The sequence below is a fragment of the Bombyx mandarina genome, chromosome 18 (assembly GCF_030267445.1).
Source record: "Bombyx mandarina strain Sakado chromosome 18, ASM3026744v2".
NCBI lineage: Eukaryota > Metazoa > Arthropoda > Insecta > Lepidoptera > Bombycidae > Bombyx > Bombyx mandarina.
This window is the reverse complement of record NC_143224.1, coordinates 2,272,612-2,292,955: the sequence shown is the minus strand read 5'-3', so window position 1 is coordinate 2,292,955 and position 20,344 is coordinate 2,272,612. Positions and strand designations below refer to the sequence as shown.

At 37.1% G+C, this 20,344-nt stretch overlaps 2 protein-coding genes across 6 annotated transcripts in view; one reads left to right on the top strand and one right to left on the bottom strand.

Annotated features, from left to right (window-relative positions):
- The first annotated feature begins 668 nt into the window (after positions 1–668).
- Positions 669–19,254, top strand: LOC114248211 (odorant receptor 67a). 2 transcript variants are annotated; one of them, XM_028181373.2, is made up of 9 exons: positions 669–921; positions 1,881–2,030; positions 2,568–2,747; positions 4,465–4,675; positions 5,987–6,083; positions 7,790–7,894; positions 8,823–8,911; positions 9,664–9,730; positions 9,943–19,254. In XM_028181373.2, exons 1-9 carry the CDS (start codon positions 675–677, stop codon positions 10,000–10,002), a joined length of 1,206 nt encoding a protein of 401 aa, XP_028037174.2. In that variant the 5' UTR covers positions 669–674; the 3' UTR covers positions 10,003–19,254. The 2 variants fall into 2 exon arrangements, with proteins under 2 accessions (XP_028037174.2, XP_089591030.1); XM_089734904.1 differs by lacking the exon at positions 1,881–2,030.
- LOC114248222 (thioredoxin, mitochondrial) overlaps positions 11,021–20,344 on the bottom strand; it is a 19,961-nt gene continuing 10,637 nt past the window's right edge. For all 4 annotated transcript variants that reach the window (XM_028181393.2, XM_028181396.2, XM_028181395.2 and 1 more), the window contains exon 4: positions 11,021–19,445. In XM_028181393.2, the coding sequence (XP_028037194.2) occupies positions 19,314–19,445 (132 nt within the window). In that variant the 3' untranslated portion in view covers positions 11,021–19,313. The remainder of the gene's footprint in view (positions 19,446–20,344) is intronic.

Genomic DNA, 20,344 nt, shown 5'->3' with positions numbered 1-20,344 from the left:
GTGTTTGTGAAGTGTTTTAAGTGTTTTAAGTGTTGAATACAGTTTTTAGTTGTGCTTTGGTGGAATTTTATCTATCCCGAACCCCAGCGCGTAACAGTATTTAACACGCTTTTGTTAGCTTGACTTGGATGAGTGTTCTAGGTGCTACTAGGTCCTTCGATATTCGTTTCGACTATTCGGCGATAGATGGCGTTACTCTTACCGGCGTAACAATACAGACAGTGTACCTCTCGCATTTACCAAGCAAATTCAAATATTCAAACGAAATTTATAAAATTGTTCGTTGATAGACCCTCATGCTTATCACTCGTAAATATAGGAAGATTGTTCATTTAAGCAAATTAATCGAAGAGTTACCCAAATAATTCAAAAGTAGTATATATTTACCTACGCATGTCAAATGTCATGTTTGTTATTGTAGTTCAAAAAATAAATCGAAGTCTTAAACAGATATAAATATATACTATTTGCGTTTTTAATTCACTTTTCGAATGAATGCCCTTAAGCCATTAGATGTAGTTTTTATTCAATTTGCTAATTACAGCTCTTGGGTACATTTTTCATTTCGTAATTACACAAAATTACACATCAGGACTACAATTCCTTGAAAAAATTCCCTTTATATTTGTGGTTTTTAAAAGTATCTTCTCTGTTTTTGTAAACTGCAGACAAAAATGTCTTCATTGCCTTATACTTACAGAAAAACATATGAGCGCTACGTAAACCTCTTGGGAACTGTTGGGTTAGACTTCTTTGAGGAGTCCAGAGGTTGTTTCGTGAAAAGAAACATAAAACTGCTCATATTTAACATATTATTTTTACCTTTCGCCGCTATACAGTTCGGCTTGATGTTGAAGATTAATGCTGAAAATTTTTTGGAGGGCGCTCTGGTCATTCCCATTGTGGTCATGTTCGCTTTGGGTGAGTTGTTTGCTGTGAAACTTCTTTGTGACAACCCTATTCTAATGGACTATAAGACAGCCCCTGGCAATGCCGATACGGAAAGTTGGTGATACAATTTAAATTTTAAAATTAGCTGTTTAAAAACTACGATTCATAGTTTCATTAAATGAATACTTATGATCATAATCGAGTTCCATATTTAACCGCACGTATGAGTTGTTGGCTAATGAAGTACTTTGTAACGCTTCCAATGCCACATCCAGTAAACATAGATCCATGATATACAGGGTCCCAGAATATCTACATATCTAAGGTAATTGCTCCCGATCAAATTGACGTAAATAAATCACGAAAGCAGACGTAATAAATATAAAACAATATTTTATGAAGTACCTCGTAAATACGCTTTAATCTAAAAATCTAAAACAAAGGGCGCTTCCTCGAATCAATCAAAATTGGATACAGCAAATTTGGAATCGAGATGCATATAGTTTTTATTTATTTATTTTTTATTGCCCTTGTAGGCAGACAAGCATACGGCCCACCTGATGGTGAGTGATTACCGTCGCCCATAGACCTCAGCAATGCCAGAGCCAGGCCGCTGCCTACCGCTTAAACTCATTAGCTTAGCATTGTATTCTTAAATTTCAATCCTTCAATAATTACGGTGACATTTCCCTGTTCATATCATTAAAATAGAAAAGAGCTCTATCAGGCTAACGCAGCAAGATGAGTGACCGAAAAATCTAAAATTAAACGTCACATACATTATTACTTTTTAAATCATAACACTGCTTTCAGACTGCGCTATAATATAATAGCATATAGTGTAGCTCATAGCACAACAATATCGCGCACCATACATTGTTATAGACACGATCACAATAATGTACTTTAAATTATTGGCTAAGTATACGATGCTATACTATAGGGTACTATAGTATAGCGTAGTCTGAAAGCAGCTTAATTGTTTGCAGATATAATTAAAATGGCGATAGGCGTTGCGAAACGTTCTGACATTAAATATATATTTGACGAGATCGGTAAGCTGTGGCCGAGAGAGGATGATGTAGATAAAAACATAATTCTTACTATTTGGTTACGGCGCATTGGATTGCTCCTTAACTGTAAGATTATATTTTATTTCTGCCGGAGTTACAGCATTTGGACATATCTCACACACCTTTATCGTGTCGCGCCGCTTTTTCAAAGTAGCGTTCTAGATCTGGGTCGTCGTGAAGATCTTCATTTCATTTGTGATCATTTTCTAATAGGTATCGTAGCTGACATGACTAATTAGTCGGCATTGCCCGTATCCCATAATTATTTTTTATTTATTTATTGCATGGGTAGTTGGATGAGCTCACAGCCCACCTGGTGTTAAATTACCGGAGCCCATAGACATCTACAACGTAAATGCCGCCACCCACCTTGAGATGTGAGTTCTTAGGTCTCAAGTATAGTTACAACGGCTGCCCCACTCTTCAAACCGAAACGCATTACTGCTTCACTGCAGAAATAGGCGGGGTGGGGTTTTTTATTATATCAATGCGGGGTGGTAGTACCCGTGCGGACTCACAAGAGGTCCTACCACCAGTAAATTATCAAGTAGGATGGATTTGTCTTTTGCAACCATACAATAGATCAGTAATTCAATATTTCAGCGTTCTTCATATTCGCCGTGTCCAATTTAGCTATGTTTGAGATTTACCCGTTTTTAAGAACGTGCTACAATTTATATGTCGGCAATGATGAATATATCTTACCGTTTCAACTTTGCGGGCTGTGGGAAATCAAATCTACTATTGTGTATATCTTAACATATATATTGGAGATTGTGGGAAGTAAGTATATAAGTATACTAGCTGTACCCGTCCGCTTCGCTGGGCATTTAAAATTAACATTATTATTTTTCACCCCCACAAACACTCATCATTAATGCCCCCGCAACTGGTGTAGGGAGTCAAACACTCATATAAATATTAGCCTATCCATTAAGTACATGTATTTTCTACATGGATACCAAGTTTCAAGTCAATCGGATGCATGGTTCAGTAGTTATAAAGGAACATCCGTAAAAACCACTGTAGACTATAGATTAGTATAGATTTAGGAAGTTTATGATAAAACTCTTCACGAGTGATAATGTGTTTAACATGATTTCGTTCTTGAAACACCTTCCCTATTATCTGCTTAAGTAAATATCTATAGCCCTACGCGATATCGGTCTCAGAATAACGGAACTCAGTTTTTTTTTTTTATGGCTTAGATGGGTGGACGAGCTCACAGCCCACCTGGTGTTAAGTGGTTACTGGAGCCCATGGACATGTACAACGTAAATGCGCCACCCACCTTGAGATATAAGTTCTAAGATCTCAGTATAGTTACAACGGCTGCCCCACCCTTCAAACGGAAACGCATTACTGCTTCACGGCAGAAATAGGCAGGGCGGTGGTACCTACCCGCGCGGACTCACAAGAGGTCCTACCACCAGTAAGAAAATAAATATATATAAACAAAGTTCTATGATTTTACTACACTAGAAGATAACGAATCAGCATAAGTTTAGTTATGTTTATGATCCAATTACGGTTTGCTTTTGAAGCAAACAGTGATATTGTATTGTATTGTAATATTGTATCTCCACTGGATAAATAAAATTTTCGTCTAAATTCTATTAAACGTCTAACTAATGTCTAAAATATACGTCATTCTAAAGTAGAAAACCATTTAATAGAATAATGTAACTACTATAAATGCGTTCATTTATTTTTTTATTGAATAGATGGGTGGACGAGCTGACAGCCCAACTGGTGTTAAACGGTTACCGGAGTCCATAGACATCTATAACGTAAATGCCGCCATCTTGTGATATGAATTCTAAGGTCTCAGTGTAGTTATAACGGCTGGCCCACCCTTCAAACCGAAACGAATTACTGCTTCACGGTTGAAATACCCGGTCATCGTTCTCGTCGAACCCGTCGCTTGCAACGAAGGGTTCGACGAGTAAATTAACCCACGGACACAGCCCACTGAGTTTCGTGCCAGATCTTCTCAGTGGGTCGCTTTTGCGATCCGGTGGTAGATTCTGCGAAGCACGGCTCTTGCTAGGGTTCGTGTTAGCAACGTCGTCAATTAGATTTAAATTAGATTTAGACTTAAAAACCTATTTTTACTGTGTGTGTTATCCACGCACTTTTTAGGTCACTGTCGCCACCCCTACCTACTATTTCAGAAAATTACATACTTGAGGAACTTAGGTAGTTTATTTAAAATAGTTCATCGGTCATAGCTTTTGTTCTTTTAATTTTTTCAACATCTCAATAAATTGTTGTTCAATTTCTAATGTTGAAGATCATCATCATCATCATCATAATCGGTTGCTCTTGGCAGAGCAGTCGTGGTCATGTGGAATTCTTGCTTATTAAAGCCTTGACAGATGTTTTCCCAGTTTGCGAACCGAGGCCCGGCGCACACACTCGTTAAGTGGGGTTTCAGTAAGGTATTTCACCTGATCAATCCAACGCAGTCAGTGTGGAAGATACTTTCATATATTTTCAGCGACTCCTTGCCAATTATTCCTGTACTTACCATTCGACCTATTGATTGTCACTTTAACATCCAATGTCAGCATACTCCTAAGACTATTGCAAACGGATCTCCAAAACGCCGTCAGAACGCATCGTGAAAGACCAAACACGCATTATGTTAATAATCATGAAAGCTATGAAAGAATTAAAGAAATCGTATTTAGACACCAGAGGATATTGAGGTAAGTAATAAAGCTGAAATTCAAGGTCAATGTTTAAAAAATATGTTTCGTAAATCGAAGCGTAAATTGCAGACGTTAGGTTAAGATACTCTTTACCGAATGATACATTTCAATATGTAGGCAGCGGCTTGGCTCTGCCTTTGGCATTGCTGAAGTCCATGGGCGACGGTAACCACTCACCATCAGGTGGTCCGTATGCTCGTCTGCATGAAAGGGCAACAAAAAAAAAGCCGCACTGACAGCCAAGACATACTTCGATTCCCGTGAAGAAGCTAGAAAACAAATTTAATTATTTATGATTATCTAGGGAATTTAAGTGTGTTATATCCATTTTGCACAGTGGAGCAATATTAAGAAAAACTAGGAATTAGGCTCAACCAACAGATTATTTATCAAATGGCAAGACTGTACCGTACCTACATAAGAATCAGTCAAATTAAAAATAAATAAGGACATTATGGTTCAGGACATTACCCGCATCACGGTCCATGCGACATGGGTAGCGAGATATTCCTACTACGTACGACTTTAGTGGTGATAGGCCGTATTTTAAGGCCGCCCGGGAAAGCGCCACTTAGATATCTTTCGGCCGAGTGTCTGAAAATTAGATTCCCCAAAAAACTTCGATCAATAATAGTGATCGAAGCCAAAAAAGGTTCCATCCTACTTATAGACTATAGAGATCTATCTCATGACTAAAAACCAGTACCACTTATCCGCGTGACCGCGTCGTCATACACCCGTATAAGCAATTACGTCTCAGAGGACATAGCGTGGGTAGTCGCCCCACTACATAAAATATAATACTGGTGGTAGGACCTCTTGTGAGTCGCCATGGGTAGATACCACCATGCTGTCTATTTCTGCCGTGAAGCAGTAATGCGTTTCGGTTTGAAGGGTGGCGCAGTCGTTGTAACTATACTGAGACCTTAGAACTTATATCTCAAGGTGGGTGGCGCGTTTACGTTATAAATGTCTATAGGCTCCAGTAACCATTTAACACCAGGTAGACTGTGAGCTCGTCCACCCATCAAACCAATCCTGCTGAAGGTCGCAGAAATCCCATGATGCAGCACAGGACCGGTCGTTCTGGCGAGGTTTGGGGGAGGCCCATGTTCCAACATATTCAACTTATAACATATGGATAGATGTTTTCACTTTGGCATGAGCTGACCCACATCTGACTTCAACATTACCGGTAGTCTGAATTGTGTTAGCGGCATTTTCAAGATGAGTTTGTATGTGTGCAAGTTCCGAAAGAAATATGTGCTCGTCCGTCAAAGCTGAGATTTTATTTATGGCTGTTTTCAGAATTGCTGATAAACTGAGTGAAGTTTTCGGGTTAGTGATATTGGTTCACGTTTCGCTCTCGGCAGTCGTGATATGTTTCTTCGGTTTCTTGACTGTGGTATGTTTTTTATATTTTTTTATTGCTTAGACGGGTGGACGAGCTCACAGCCCACCTGGTGTTAAGTGGTTACTGGAGCCCATAGACAACTACGACGTAAATGCGCCACCCACCTTGAAATATCAGTTCTAAGGTCTCAGTGTAGTTACAACGGCTGCCCCGCCCTTCAAACTGAAACGCATTACTGCTTCACGGCAGAAATAAGCAGGGTGGTGGTACCTACCCGTGCCGACTCATAAGAGGTCCTAACACTAGTAATGTGGTAGGTGTAATGTAAAATGTCAATTGAAAAATCTAACGTGACTGAGATTGTTAATGGCTTGCGTTTTTTTAATCATCTTTTTTACAGTAGGTAGTAGGGTCGCCAGACGTCTCGTATTTCCCGGGACGTCCCGTATTTTAGGCTTAGTTTAAAATGTCCCGGCGGGACTGATTCTGTCCCGTATTCGAACCCTACGATTATAATTGTATTGATTTTTATAATATGTTAAAACCGAAAAAAAATGTTAAAACTGACTTGCTCCTCGGAGAAATATCAAAAAAATTTAAGAATGTCACTATATAATTTTCTTTTTTATTTGTCCCGGGTAAATAAAAAAAATTCCGTTTTTTTTGCCTATTTAAGCATTTGCCCCTTATAGGCTGAAAAAAAATCTGGCAACCCTAGTAGGTACTGAGACTTAGATCTTATGTCAACAGAAAAATCCGAGACATCTATGAAAATATCAGCAAAGGTTTCAGTGATATTTTAGGATCTATTAAAGGTCAAATTAATTGTTCAATGTTTTAGTAGAAGTTTACTTCTATAGTAACACCACCCCGCCTATTTCTGCCGTGAAGCAGTAATGCGTTTCGGTTTGAAGAGCGGGGCAGCCGTTGTAACTATACTTGAGACGTTAGAACTTATATTTCAAGTTGAGTGGCGCATTTACGTTGTAGATGTCTATGGGCTCCAGTAATCACTTAAAACCAGGTGGGCTCGTCTACCCATCTAAGCAATAAAAAAAAAATATTTTTTACTAAGCTGCGAATCTCAAAAAGAGGAGGTAATTAAAACTCTGAACTCATCACTCCCTTTTATGTTGTACTAATTCAGTCCGGTCTTTATCGATGATTGAACATTTTTTTTCTGACGCGCTTTTAACGCCTTATGTTTTTATTCTATAACTGGATATCACAGCAATATCCAAATCCTTATTACAATCCGTCAGTTTTTTTTTTTAATATTTAAAACTTTTAAACAGCAACTATTATTTTAAGGTTGCATTTTATACGGCCCCAAAACTACTATGTTGTCTTTCTTTTGTTTTTTTTTTATTTTTATTAATATTAGTATTGTTAAATCTCTGTTCATATATTAATGTAATGCACGCTGTGATTGCCCCTAATTAGAGTTGCAGTTATCAATTGCTCTATACATGTCAATGTTATTATATGTCTTACTGTAAGCCCTGTTGGTAATCCTTAAATAAATAAATACATTATCCTCCTTTACTACGAGTACCGGTAACCAACACGCAAATAAAAATAGCACTTAAGGTAAATTTGCGACGCTTTAGTCCGCGTGTCATGATACTCACTCAACAAGAAAATTTGGACATGATGGTTTCCGAGAAAATACGCATGTTTGATAGATCTTCCGTTTGAAGGAAACAGTGATGTAAACTCTGTTTACGGCGTAAACTAACATTAAATTTATCTTCCAGGGGTATGGAGGTCTAATAGAAACAATATCTAATTTCCTAACAGCTTTGAACTTGATTTTAATTGTGTTTCTGATAGCACTTGGAGGACAATTATTGTGTGACACGGCAAGTATATAGATATATATACTGGTTACATTTTTAGGGCCCATTCTGGCTCAGCTTGAGAGAATTTGCTAACATCTGTCCAAACAAGCGCAGTTTTTCTATGGCATTGTCCACAGTTGAAATGCTATTGTTCGGAACTTTTGTATATTCAAAAATGTCTTGAAAATGTTTTTAACGTGAATCAGGATATTTAAAAATTAATAATAATCCAGCTATCACTAAAAGTCAACTTGTAGCGTGCAACACTCGGTCGCACTCGGGCGTCATCGGATGCGATCGGAGTTCCCGAACGCGCAGGTGTCCCGTGACGTCATGCTACGAGATTCGCGCGCGTCGATTTAAGTTTATTTAGTTTATTTTAAAAACGTAATTTTAGTTTGAATTGGTATCTTGTAGGTCGTGTCTAGTTTTATTTAATCTTTTTACTTTATACTATAACATTGTACACATAATTATTATATATTGTTGAATTGGTGTGTTTGACTTTTATGTGTTCGAAGCACAATATCTCGAGAATACGAATAACAAACCACAAACTCCTTAAGTCTATGATGAGAAAAGACACCATGGAACATGTAGCTTCCCAGCTCAGCCTGGTTGATTTTGGTGGCTCATTATTTCCATTATTATTATTTGCACAGTCCAAGGTGTGTCAAAATATCCCCGGTGTTTTGAGACATTTCTTTCAAATAAAGATTGAAAATGGCCCATAAAGGTAGACAGCGGCTCGGTATATCCTATGCCCATAATGGTGACCAATGATCAGGCAGAGCATCTGTCTCCTCATCTCATGTAATCTGCTTGGTAGAAGATTTACCTTTTTTGTTGCCCCCAAACTCATTAACCTATCACTCACACCCGAAATGATGAGTCATTCCACTCACACGGTGTCGACTTAACAATTAACAATACCTACTTTAATTTACAGAGCTCTAACATTTCTGACGCCGCTTACAACAGCCTCTGGTACGAAGGCGACCTCAAACTTAGAAAACTAATGTTGTTTATCATCACTCGGTATGTGTTATTTTTCTATTTATCGATTGCTTACACTAATTAGTCGACCCAGACGAACGCCCTATACACGTCCTATCGGATCCACTCCCAGTGCTTTCACCCTTCGCGTTGGACGCGAAAAAGAATTCCTCGTTCAGTCCAGTAAGCAGTAATGCGTTTCGGTTTGAAGGGTGGGGCAGCCGTTGTAACTATACTGAGACCATAGAACTTATATCACAAGGTGGGTGGCGCATTTACGTTGTAGATGTCTATGGGCTTCAGTGACCACTTACCACCAGGTGGGCTGTGAGCTAGTCCACCCATCTAAGGAATAAAAAAAAGAGTACGAGACAGACATCAGCTGGGTGCTCCGCTATTAAAATCTATATAAGATCGCTCTTTTATCTATATCTATACTAATATAAATCTACAGTGGTTTTTACGGATGTTCCGTTATAACTACTGAACCGTGCATCCGATTGACTTGAAACATGTAGGTATGCATGTAGAAAATACATGTACTTAATAGACAGGTTAATATTTATATGAGTGTTGGACTCCCTACACCAGTTGCGGGGGCATTAATGATGAGAATCGTTGTGGGGGTGAGAAATAATAATGTTAATGTTAAACTCCCAGCGAAGCGGACGGGTACAGTTTTTAAATATAAAATTGTAGTTAACTGGTGATATCATTTCATTACAACGAAACCACACGACTTTTAAATATTCATCACTGTTAGATGTATTAATGCACTTAAGTTTTTGTTTTAGATCACAAAATCCATGCTATTTATCTGCGTTGGGATTTTCAAATATGACTCTACGATCATTTTCAAAGGTATTTGACGTAGTAAAACAATATTATTTTTTTTTATAAAACGGATCCAGTTTATGAATCTTATCATTGGCTCCCAATCGGCATCCATTGCTAACGGCTTTAATTGCTGACTGATAGCCATAGCTAATCAAATGAATTAATTACCACTATATTAATTGAACATCAGCATTGAATATTTTACCAAATTATGATCGAATTAACTGTTTTTACAGATTATGAGCACAGCATGGACGTATCTGTCGCTTCTTATTCAAGTTTATGAAGGAAATTAACACTTAAAAAACCGTCCGCAGTATTAAAGCACTAAGCTTAACTGAGTCACAGTAACATTTCGACATATTTATTTAGTATTTAAGAATCACCTTATCTCACCAATTTAGGGTGATGTTATACTCTTATGAGTATATCGAAGGGTGAAAGGATATATGGTTTAAGCTTTAGGTGTTATTTTAGTAGTGCTCAATAATGGTTCAGGGCGTTGTCGGAAGTGAGATAATTAAATAACACAACTGGTTAATCGGAGCGTTTATTCGCGACTGAACTTAAAAAGTAAAAAGCAACGGAAGCTAATTTTTTGAAATTTTCATGAGCGCCATTTCAAGTTTAAAATTTAGAAAAATATATTCTTCAGCTATTTGAATGGTGCAAACTTAATTGAAGTTCGATTAAAACATAAAAGCGTTAATGCTGATACCAAATAAAACGGACGTTTAGCCTTTCACCCCTTCATATGATGTTCGTAACAGAGTTGTTGACCAATGATTATGGCTTCACCCGGTCATCGTTCTCGTCAAACCCGTCGCTTGCAACGAAGGGCTCGACGAGTAAATTAACCCACAGACACAGCCCACTGAGTTTCTCGCCGGATCTTCTCAGTGGCTCGCGATTCCGATCTAGCGGTAGATTCTGCGAAGCACTGCTCTTACTAGGGTTCGTGTTAGCAACGTCGTCAGGTTTGAGCCCCGTGAGCTCACCTACACGTAAAGGTGAAGCTGAAATAGCCTCTTCGTCAGAGTCGAGAAGTTCGGCGAGGACGGTGACCGGTGCTTGAAGAGCCTAAAAGCATCGAAAGTGGATCCAGGGTATCCGATAAAACATGTTTTGGGCGACGTCGGCTTTGCTTTACCCCGTCGCCTGACTCGGATATTATACAATAAGCAGTGGCCACGATAAGAGGGCTCGGCATATCTCACCCTTGTATATGCTTTTAAATTCTGTTTTTTTTCTGTGTAAAAAATGAGTTAACCGTAGTAACGTCATATAGGTACTTAAAATTTAAAAAAAACACAATTTTCAAGAAAAATATATTGTATTCAATTAAACAAAAATATACAAATTCAAAAATAGCTTATTTCGTTACATAAACCAATTTCCATGTGGCTTAATAAAGTATTTAATTGCATTCCGTTTTCTTTTTTTTTTCTAATTATATTTTTATTACAACGTAGTGATTATTAAGTTTAATCACGAACTGAACAACTTCAAGAAGCAGCACTAAAGATTTATCTGATACTGTTCAACAAATATACTACGAAAATATAACAATATAACCTTAGTAAAATATAACCTTAGTAAACAATATTCCGACGGGCAAGAGAATGCGATCCTTCAGCATGAAATTGTAACATTTTTTTTTCTAAATTGATATATTTTTTAATGTAATAACTATTCCTTATTAGACTAACACGTTTTTAAGCAAGATTTTTTATATTAAATTTAACGCCATGTCAGTTATATCGTTTATGCGGCCCGGGGGCATTCTCTAGGCTAGGGCCAGATTTAGGAAGAGGGCAACCGGGGCGAAGGCCCAGGGTCTCCACAAACGAAGGACCCCCACAATAGAGAAAAATGGAATGGATGGAATGGAAAAAATCTTTCAAATTCCAACAAGTAAACACTAGAAAACATTTATATTCCTCTGAAATTTAATCAGATAATTCTTGTCTCCGATTATATTTATGTATGTTTGTTAAATATTAATCGAATCTACATGGTTTAACAATAAATTATTTATTGGACTCTCGACTGAATTTTTTTTTTCATTTTATTTGGAAAATAATTTGGGCCAAGGGGCCTCCGCTCCTCTGTTGCCCCAAGGCCTCCAGACCTCTAAATCCGGCCCTACTCTAAGCGGCCGCACGATAGGCACACAATAAGCATTACAGGGACGTTTCGGGTTGCCTATTTAAAAGATTGACCGTAGTAAACGCCGCGTAGAGACACTTCAGTATTGGATTAAAGGTATAGTTAGGAAACCAAAAAAAAACATAAGCTCAGTCAGTCATTTGAGTGTCAAGTACCCTCGTATTGATATTATTTTTGGTCGAACATCACACAATATAGACATAATTATTGGTAAAGAAATTTAAACTAGTGGGAAACTTAGGCCGCAATGTACTGTACTATCGTCCAGATTCTAGTTACGGTTCCGATCTGAACCGTACAACAAAGTTAAACATAGAAAATGAATTAGAATTTACAAATTATTAGAATCAAACGTAGACAATGTGCCCTGCCCCCTATTAATTAACTATCTATAAAGTTTTTAAATTAACATGACATTTTTTAAACAAAATCTTTGTAAGGTGAGGGATGATCAATGTATATTACTATTCTTTTATTTACTATACAAGCAGTTAGCCAACCATGATTGGACGGCGATAGCGGTTTTCACAACAAACAGTGGACCCGATCTACTAATAAAATAAGCTCGTACCACAAACCTGACAAAAGCTCCAAAGCTCAGTCGTCGAATGAAGAAGTCTGAGCTTTAATACTAACAACGACCCCAAACACGTATCTCTCAACTAGCTTTCCGTTCAATGTGAAACGTAAGCCCATACGATTTGGACCCATACACTATCGACCTATATTCAAATGAATCATAAATCACGTTACCGAAGCCATGCCGAATCATTATCTTGAAAAATTCGAAATTAACAAGAAACCATTAGATTTCCTCATTACGGTTTTATTAAAATTCCATTTGGAGACATCCTAACTGCGCTGATATAAACTATTAGGTCACAAAACTATTAAACTAAACTATAATTTACTATTTACGACTTAACGCTAATCCAATTTTGGAGTTGCCAATTAAGTTTAAATTAGTTAATTAGTGATAATAGATACTAAGAGGTGTACGATTAGCACCCGGATAGAATTAGACCCTAACTACACACAAACTGCAGACCGTGTGACGTCCACATTAACCTATTCATATAAAATAAAAATACTATTACTACTAACAACTATTATTATTCGTGGATACTATCAAAAGTTTTACACACAACAACACTATCCATAGATTTTTCTCGCCGAGTTCACAATCGAGAGGCGAATCTCACTCATCACTTTGATGCGGTAATTCGATGCGCTCTTTATTTGGTGATTAAAATCCTACTTATGGTTTTGATATCTATTCTTATCGTTCCTTTTGTCATTTCTAATTAAATCATGTGCTGAACGGTACTCACTTCTCGTATTGCCTTTGCATTAACAATTTGTAACGAAACAGGACAAATTGTTTCATGAATTGCTATTGGCTTCTGAAACCTTGGATTTTTCTTTCAATGAAAATTATAAAGGCAATTCTATTAACATTTAAAAAAGAAACATAATATTTCAACAAAACTTCACTAATATAAAAATGAGCACTTGAATGTAATCGAGCAAAGTTATAAGATTGCTATATTTTTATATATTTAGCTAATTAGGAACATTAAAATCAAGAAACATCAAGCAGTGTCGCTTCATAGACTTGATCGAAGGCAGCAAGATATGTGTGTTTGATCAGATAAAGAATTCGAAATATTTGTTTACCCGTATGGATTCGGGAAGATTATTTCAACAGAGCCACTACTTATCTAAAGATATTTTAAATAGCCTCCCATTAAAATACAAACTCTTTTAAATTCCCTTAAAATTATAGACACCGTAAGTGTCTAGAATTGATTGATTCTCGTTTGAAGTTTGTTTTTATTAACGGACATTAATAACACCATAATTTATCTACAAATAAGTATAGATTTAAAATTCAAATATATTTAACAGAATAAAGATGTCTGAAGGTTCACTAACAATGCGATACATCCATTGCCTTGAATACTTGTAAATCGTAAACTTAAAAAACGTGTACTTAAAAATCGTATTAGTACTAAACATTTAAATTTATTGTGTTTACTGTCTAGACCAGGGATCACTAATTAATTCCGCTCGGGGTCCGTTTTGAGAAATCGCACATTTTATAGAAAAAATACTTAATAAACAAATGTAGTTACGAATATAACATAGATATTTTTTTACATATCAATAATAAAAGATAAATGTAATTTTTTGTTGAGGTCTATTTGTTTGAGGTTTCCAGTAAAATTGCAAGCAAGATTCATTTCATCAGTAAATCGAGATCGGCACTTATTAAGTGAAACTTCGTCTCAAACTTTTTCGTCTGTGTGTTGCATGTCGCGTGACGGTCGGCCGCGGAGTAGGGATAAAGTGAAAGGCGCTCGTCAGAGCAGCCAAGGCTAATATGGCGGCGCCTATAGTTCGCAGCAGCTGACCGTGTAGTGTATAGACTATTACTCATTTGTGCCAGTGCTCCACGCTATTTTGTTTGTTTTTGTCAGTGTTTAATGTAAATTTTGTGTCTGAGTTAAATGTCTATAATGTGAAAAAAAGTTTCACTTTTACCGTGGTTTCATAAAACCACACAATCCTTTTTTCTTTATGAAGTTCATCTTCGAAATTGCTACTTCACAAATTTATGTTCACCCAAACAAAGTAAGAAGATTCAAAGCAAATTTTTGTAGTTTGGATATTTATTACCACGTATGTGGTCCGGATGCGGACCGCGATCCATTGTTTGGCGACCCCTGGTCTAGACATTGTAAATTCTTCTATTATCATTTATTATCATGGTGAGTTACTTGGGCTAACGTCAGCAAACCCTTGACATTACGTCAGCATTCGTTTTTACGGATGCTGACGTAATGTATCATCAACAAAAGTTAATGATACATTTATTAATTCATGGTTAAATCAAGATTCCAAAATCAAATTAGTAATTCGTATACACAATTGATTTTTTTTTTTTTTATTCTCTCGTACCTACCATGACATGGGGTAAATTGGGATCCTGGGGTAAATTGGGACAAACCTGCGGAAGATTCTCAAAGTACCTGTAGCACGGAATCTACCTAATTTTGTTTATGTTAATATTTATCAATGTATAGAAGAAAAACCAAGCTAACTATGGAAGTACTACATATGAGTTAAGTTGGTCCCAAAAATTCGTCAAATTAAATTGAAAATAATGGTTGAAAAGTGCGTTTTAAAACAGCTTAAAGAACTTTTAAAAAAAGTAATATTATCGTTGTTTTTTCAATAAGATCACAGTTTATATAAGTTTTTAATACACCTGGAAATGCCACAACAAACGGTAAGTTGCAATATTCTTATTTTAAATACAATATTTCGACAAAATAAAAAATTTATATTTTTTCCTTTCTTTTTGGGGAAAATTGGGACGTTTGTAGGGTAATTTGGAACGAGACTGGAAAAATTAGGGACGAGAAAACACAAAATTGGAACGCCAAAAGACAAAATAGGGATGGCTTGTTAGGGTTGTCACTGATATCTTATAATAGATTTTTTAGCCTATACTATCACTTAATTGCGTGATGTAAAGAAGGTTAATGTGTTTATCTGTTAGTTTATGTAAGTATTATAGGTAAAAGAAAAGTATATATATAATTACTTTTTTTTGCGACATTTACCTTGTAATATCTGCCCGGTCGTATGTTCTTTATAGCAATAAAAAAAATTAAAAGTTAAAAGAACTCAAACGAATCAAAACTTTTGTTATTTCATAATCTATTCACGCGTCGAATCATGATTTTGTTAACATTCACAACGAACACACACAAATAAAAACAGGCCTCAGATTTTAAATGTAACATTAATAAAAAATCCGAGATATCCAATTATGAGTGAGTGAATTAATTGAGTTTAGTTATTTAGCTTAGAAAGAATTTCTTTTATTTTTGTTATTATTGGCAGTAATCAGATAAAGCTGTTTTTTTATCTTATTCACCTGATATCTTACTCTTGCTCAAAGATCATTTTGAAAATGTTGATTAAATAAAATTGTATTAATGCATTTCCAGTCCTTTTGTTTTCTATTTTTTATTCTATTTTATGATTTTGTTTCAGAGTTGTGATTTTTAAGGAAATTAAATAATAATTTTCTAAAATACAACTTGCACATACTTTTTTTGATCATTGTATTGTTGATTATCATTCACGTCACATCGCTTCGGAATAGAAACCAGCTTAATTTACACTATGTTGTGTATTGTGCTTAAATTATGGATTGTATTCATCATTTCGGTCCATATAAATAATTATATGGCACCTACCTATATATCGCAGTACTGCGAGTTGACAACCCTTACAAATATCCCAATTTAACCCTTAACCGTGTCAATTTACCCCGGACGCTGGGTAAATTGGGACGGCCATTATTTTACCGATTATTTCTTTAAAATGAATAATTCAAATAATGTAACGGTTTTTATCACCTAGGTACGTTCAAGACTCAACTTATTTCTTTGGTTGAGCAGTGACTATTTAATTGGAACTATTTTAAAATTCAATCTGAAGGTCGATTTTGTCCCTATTTACCCCATTGTACGGTACTAGATCATTTAGACCTTGCACTAGTTGTATGTTTACACTATTTACTAACTACCGTTTACTACCGTACACTGTGGTTGTCCACCGATTTGTACATACAAGTTTGTGTCAAATTGACACTTGAAACTGTCAAACACAAAAAATCACATCTAAATGGATACATATTGTGTGCAAACAAAAACATCTTTATAACATTTCTAGATTAATCCATATATTTATTTGTAATTAAAATTTATCTATAACTTAAATCGATATATTTCTTTATTAAAATAGTCAGACATTTCAGGACTAGCCAAGGTTTGTTTTAGCAGTTTTGTTTAGCGGTATATTAAACATACTTTGTATGAGCAGAATAAAGAAAATATGTTTAATTTTATTTTCTAAAAAAGAATTTTATATCAGAAAATGAAAAAAAATCCAGACATTCTCGTGGTATGAAAAAAAAACCAAAGTGCGAGTTACGGAATTAATCATTAATTTTAAAGTATACCTAGTCAGGTCATAAGTATTGTCACACAGTAAAAACTTTTCTTTTAGAATGCTGGCCACAAAAAAGTTTATTGAATTCGAATTTCGAATTGTTCATGAAAATAAAAATGTATACTTTTAGAATTTTACTCATTTTTAAATATGGAGTGGACGCTCAAAGAAGACCGTGTTGCAGTTATTGCGTTGCATCGTTGCGGTTACGCGCCAATTCAAATTTTTAACATACTGAAAATTTTGAATATAACCAAAAGATTCGTTTATCGTACCATCAAACGATACAATGAAGACTCTAGTGTAGATGACAGGTCAAGAAGTGGTCGCCCTCGGTCTGTTAGGACTCCACCAGTGATAAAAGCTGTGAAGGCGCGAATTCAAAGAAATCCCAAACGTAAGCAGAAACTGTTGGCCCTTCAGATGGGGTTAAGCAGAACCACGGTGAAAAGGGTGTTAAAAGAAGACTTAGGGCTTCGGGCATATCGAAGAAAAACAGGACATCGTTTGAATGCTCGTCTAATGGACCTGAGACTGAAGAGATGGCGCGCTTTGTTGAAGCGGTACGCGGGAAAAAAATATCGGAAAATTCTTTTTTCGGATGAAAAATTTTTTACCGTAGAAGAGAGCTACAACAAACAAAATGATAAGGTGTACGCACACAGTAGTGAAGAAGCGAGCAACCGTATTTCGCGTGTCCAACGAGGTCATTTTCCATCTTCGCTCATGGTATGGTTGGGAGTTTCTTATTGGAGCTTAACAGAGGTACATTTTTGTGAGAAAGGTGTAAAAACGAATGCAGTTGTGTATCAAAATACAGTCCTGACGAACCTTGTGGAACCTGTTTCTCATACCATGTTCAATAACAGGCACTGGGTATGCCAACAAGATTCGGCGCCAGCTCATAGAGCGAAGAGCACACAAGACTGGCTGGCGGCGCGTGAAATCGACTTCATCCGGCACGAAGACTGGCCCTCCTCCAGTCCAGATTTGAATCCGTTAGATTACAAGATATGGCAACACTTGGAGGAAAAGGCGTGCTCAAAGCCTCATTCCAATTTGGAGTCACTCAAGACATCCTTGATTAAGGCAGCCGCCGATATTGACATGGACCTCGTTCGTGCTGCGATAGACGACTGGCCGCGCAGATTGAAGGCCTGTATTCAAAATCACGGAGGTCATTTTGAATAAACTTTAGTGTCATAAGAATCTATGTCTTGTTAAGTTCATTTTGGTATATGAATGGTTACATAATGAATAAACTTGTTTCAATTATTTTACATTAAACATGTGACAGAATTTATGACCTGACTAGGTATTATTACCATTTTAGGGTTTTCTAATTAATTATTTTGGTCACTCTCTTAGTTTATGAAAATTGTAAGTTTTGAATTTTAAATTTATATGGTTATTAACCATAGATTTAAATATTTTGTTTGAATCTTTATGATTTTTTGAATGTCCTAAAAACAACTTTCTTTTAGTAAAACTCTATACTACAGTTCGAGGCGATATCTTGAATTGCTGTGTCTGGGCAAACATTCACCCGACATCCCGACCCTCGAAATCTTTGGTAACATTCACCCGTCCTCTATTGCTCATCTCCAAGCCCCGCATGAATCCTGCAATAGCGTTTGGAGGTAATAGCCCACGGCTCGACATGGCAGAGTGCGATGGTGGACGCATAAGAGGTCCTGCCACCAGTAATACGCAAATTATAATTTTGCGGGTTTGATTTTTATTACACGATGTTATTCCTTCACCGTGGAAGTCAACCGTGAACATTTGTTGAGCACGTATTTCATTACAAAAATTGGCACCCACCTGGGATTCGAACACCGGTGCATCGCTCAACACGAATGCACCGGGCGTCTTATCCTTTAGGCCACGACGACGTCAAGAGTAAGGGGAGGGGCTGAATCATAGGCTAAAAATCGTCTAGAGATAATAAGTTGCACGTATCTAGTGTCACTCTAGAAACACACCAAAGAATCATTCCGTGCATAATGTAATGTAGGAACTTTTTATATGTTTCAGATCTACTATCTCTTTCTAGCACTACAGAAACAACAACTAAATTAGTTCCACGACAGCGATCTACTATCTTAAGTGTCAAGGGGCATTAAAGACGGTCTAGACCGTACTGTAGCATGAAGTGTCCGGAGAATGTGTGCAACTTATCTTACATATTTTAGTAACATTGCCGCTAGCTGTATTGGAATAATTTTATATCCAAAGATCTAATCCGTACGATTCACTACGATTACTAGTTAAAACAATGAAAGTAAAATATTAAATAATCATTAATGTACAAAAAGTAACACAATAAAACATTTTGTTTGCGGAAGGAACCATTCTTTTAAACATTACTGTGTGATTGTTATTGGATTAACACACTACTGTGTAAAGTCTATGTGCCCTCCTTCTTTTTACCCGACATCCTGTTAATAAGACAGGTGATCATATCGGTTTCCACTAAGCCTATGAACTTGTCCACTATTAATCCGTTCTTTATTGCTATTACTGCGGGAACCGCCTTTACCTGTAATAGGTTTTATATGATTATTTACATTGTATGGTATTCCTGAAATCAATGGTCAACCAGGTCAAAAGGTTCAGGATGAGAATACCTGACTTCCGCCTACGCGGTAGGTGTGGTGCGCGAGACAATTGGAATACTCCACACATCCTACGACACCACAAGCAAAAAAGTTCAACCCTAAAGGCTCCGTCAAACAGAACGCGTAATTAGCGCGCGTCAGAGCGCTAAACTGCCGGCGCTCTATGACGCCGAGATGTATTGTACTACTATGGTAACATACCGTCAAACAGAGCCCCAGCGCTATAAGTACGCAACGCTCTGTCGCGGGTGCTCATCATACGAGACTTCTTGTCGAACCGTTCGTTTCGATATCGAGTAGAGGGAACTCGTTCTCGTCCCCGTCATCTGACTGCCGGAGTCCCGCAAGGCTCCGCACTCTCCCCGTTACTATTTAGTTTGTATATCAACGATATACCCCGGTCTCCGGAGACCCATCTAGCGCTCTTCGCCGACGACACGGCTATCTACTACTCGTGTAGGAAGATGTCGTTGCTTCATCGGCGACTCCAGATCGCAGTAACCACCATGGGACAGTGGTTCCGGAAGTGGCGAATAGACATCAACCCCACGAAAAGCACAGCGGTGCTATTCAAAAGGGGTCGCCCTCCGAATACCACTTCGAGCACCCCACTCCCCAATAGGCGCGTAAACACCTCCGCCGTTAGCCCCGTCACTCTCTTTGACCAGCCCATACCGTGGGCCTCGAAGGTCAAATACCTAGGCGTCACCCTCGACAGAGGGATGACATTCCATCCCCACGTAAAAACGGTACGCGATCGCGCCGCGTTTATACTAGGACGACTCTACCCAATGCTTTGTAGACGAAGCAAACTATCCCT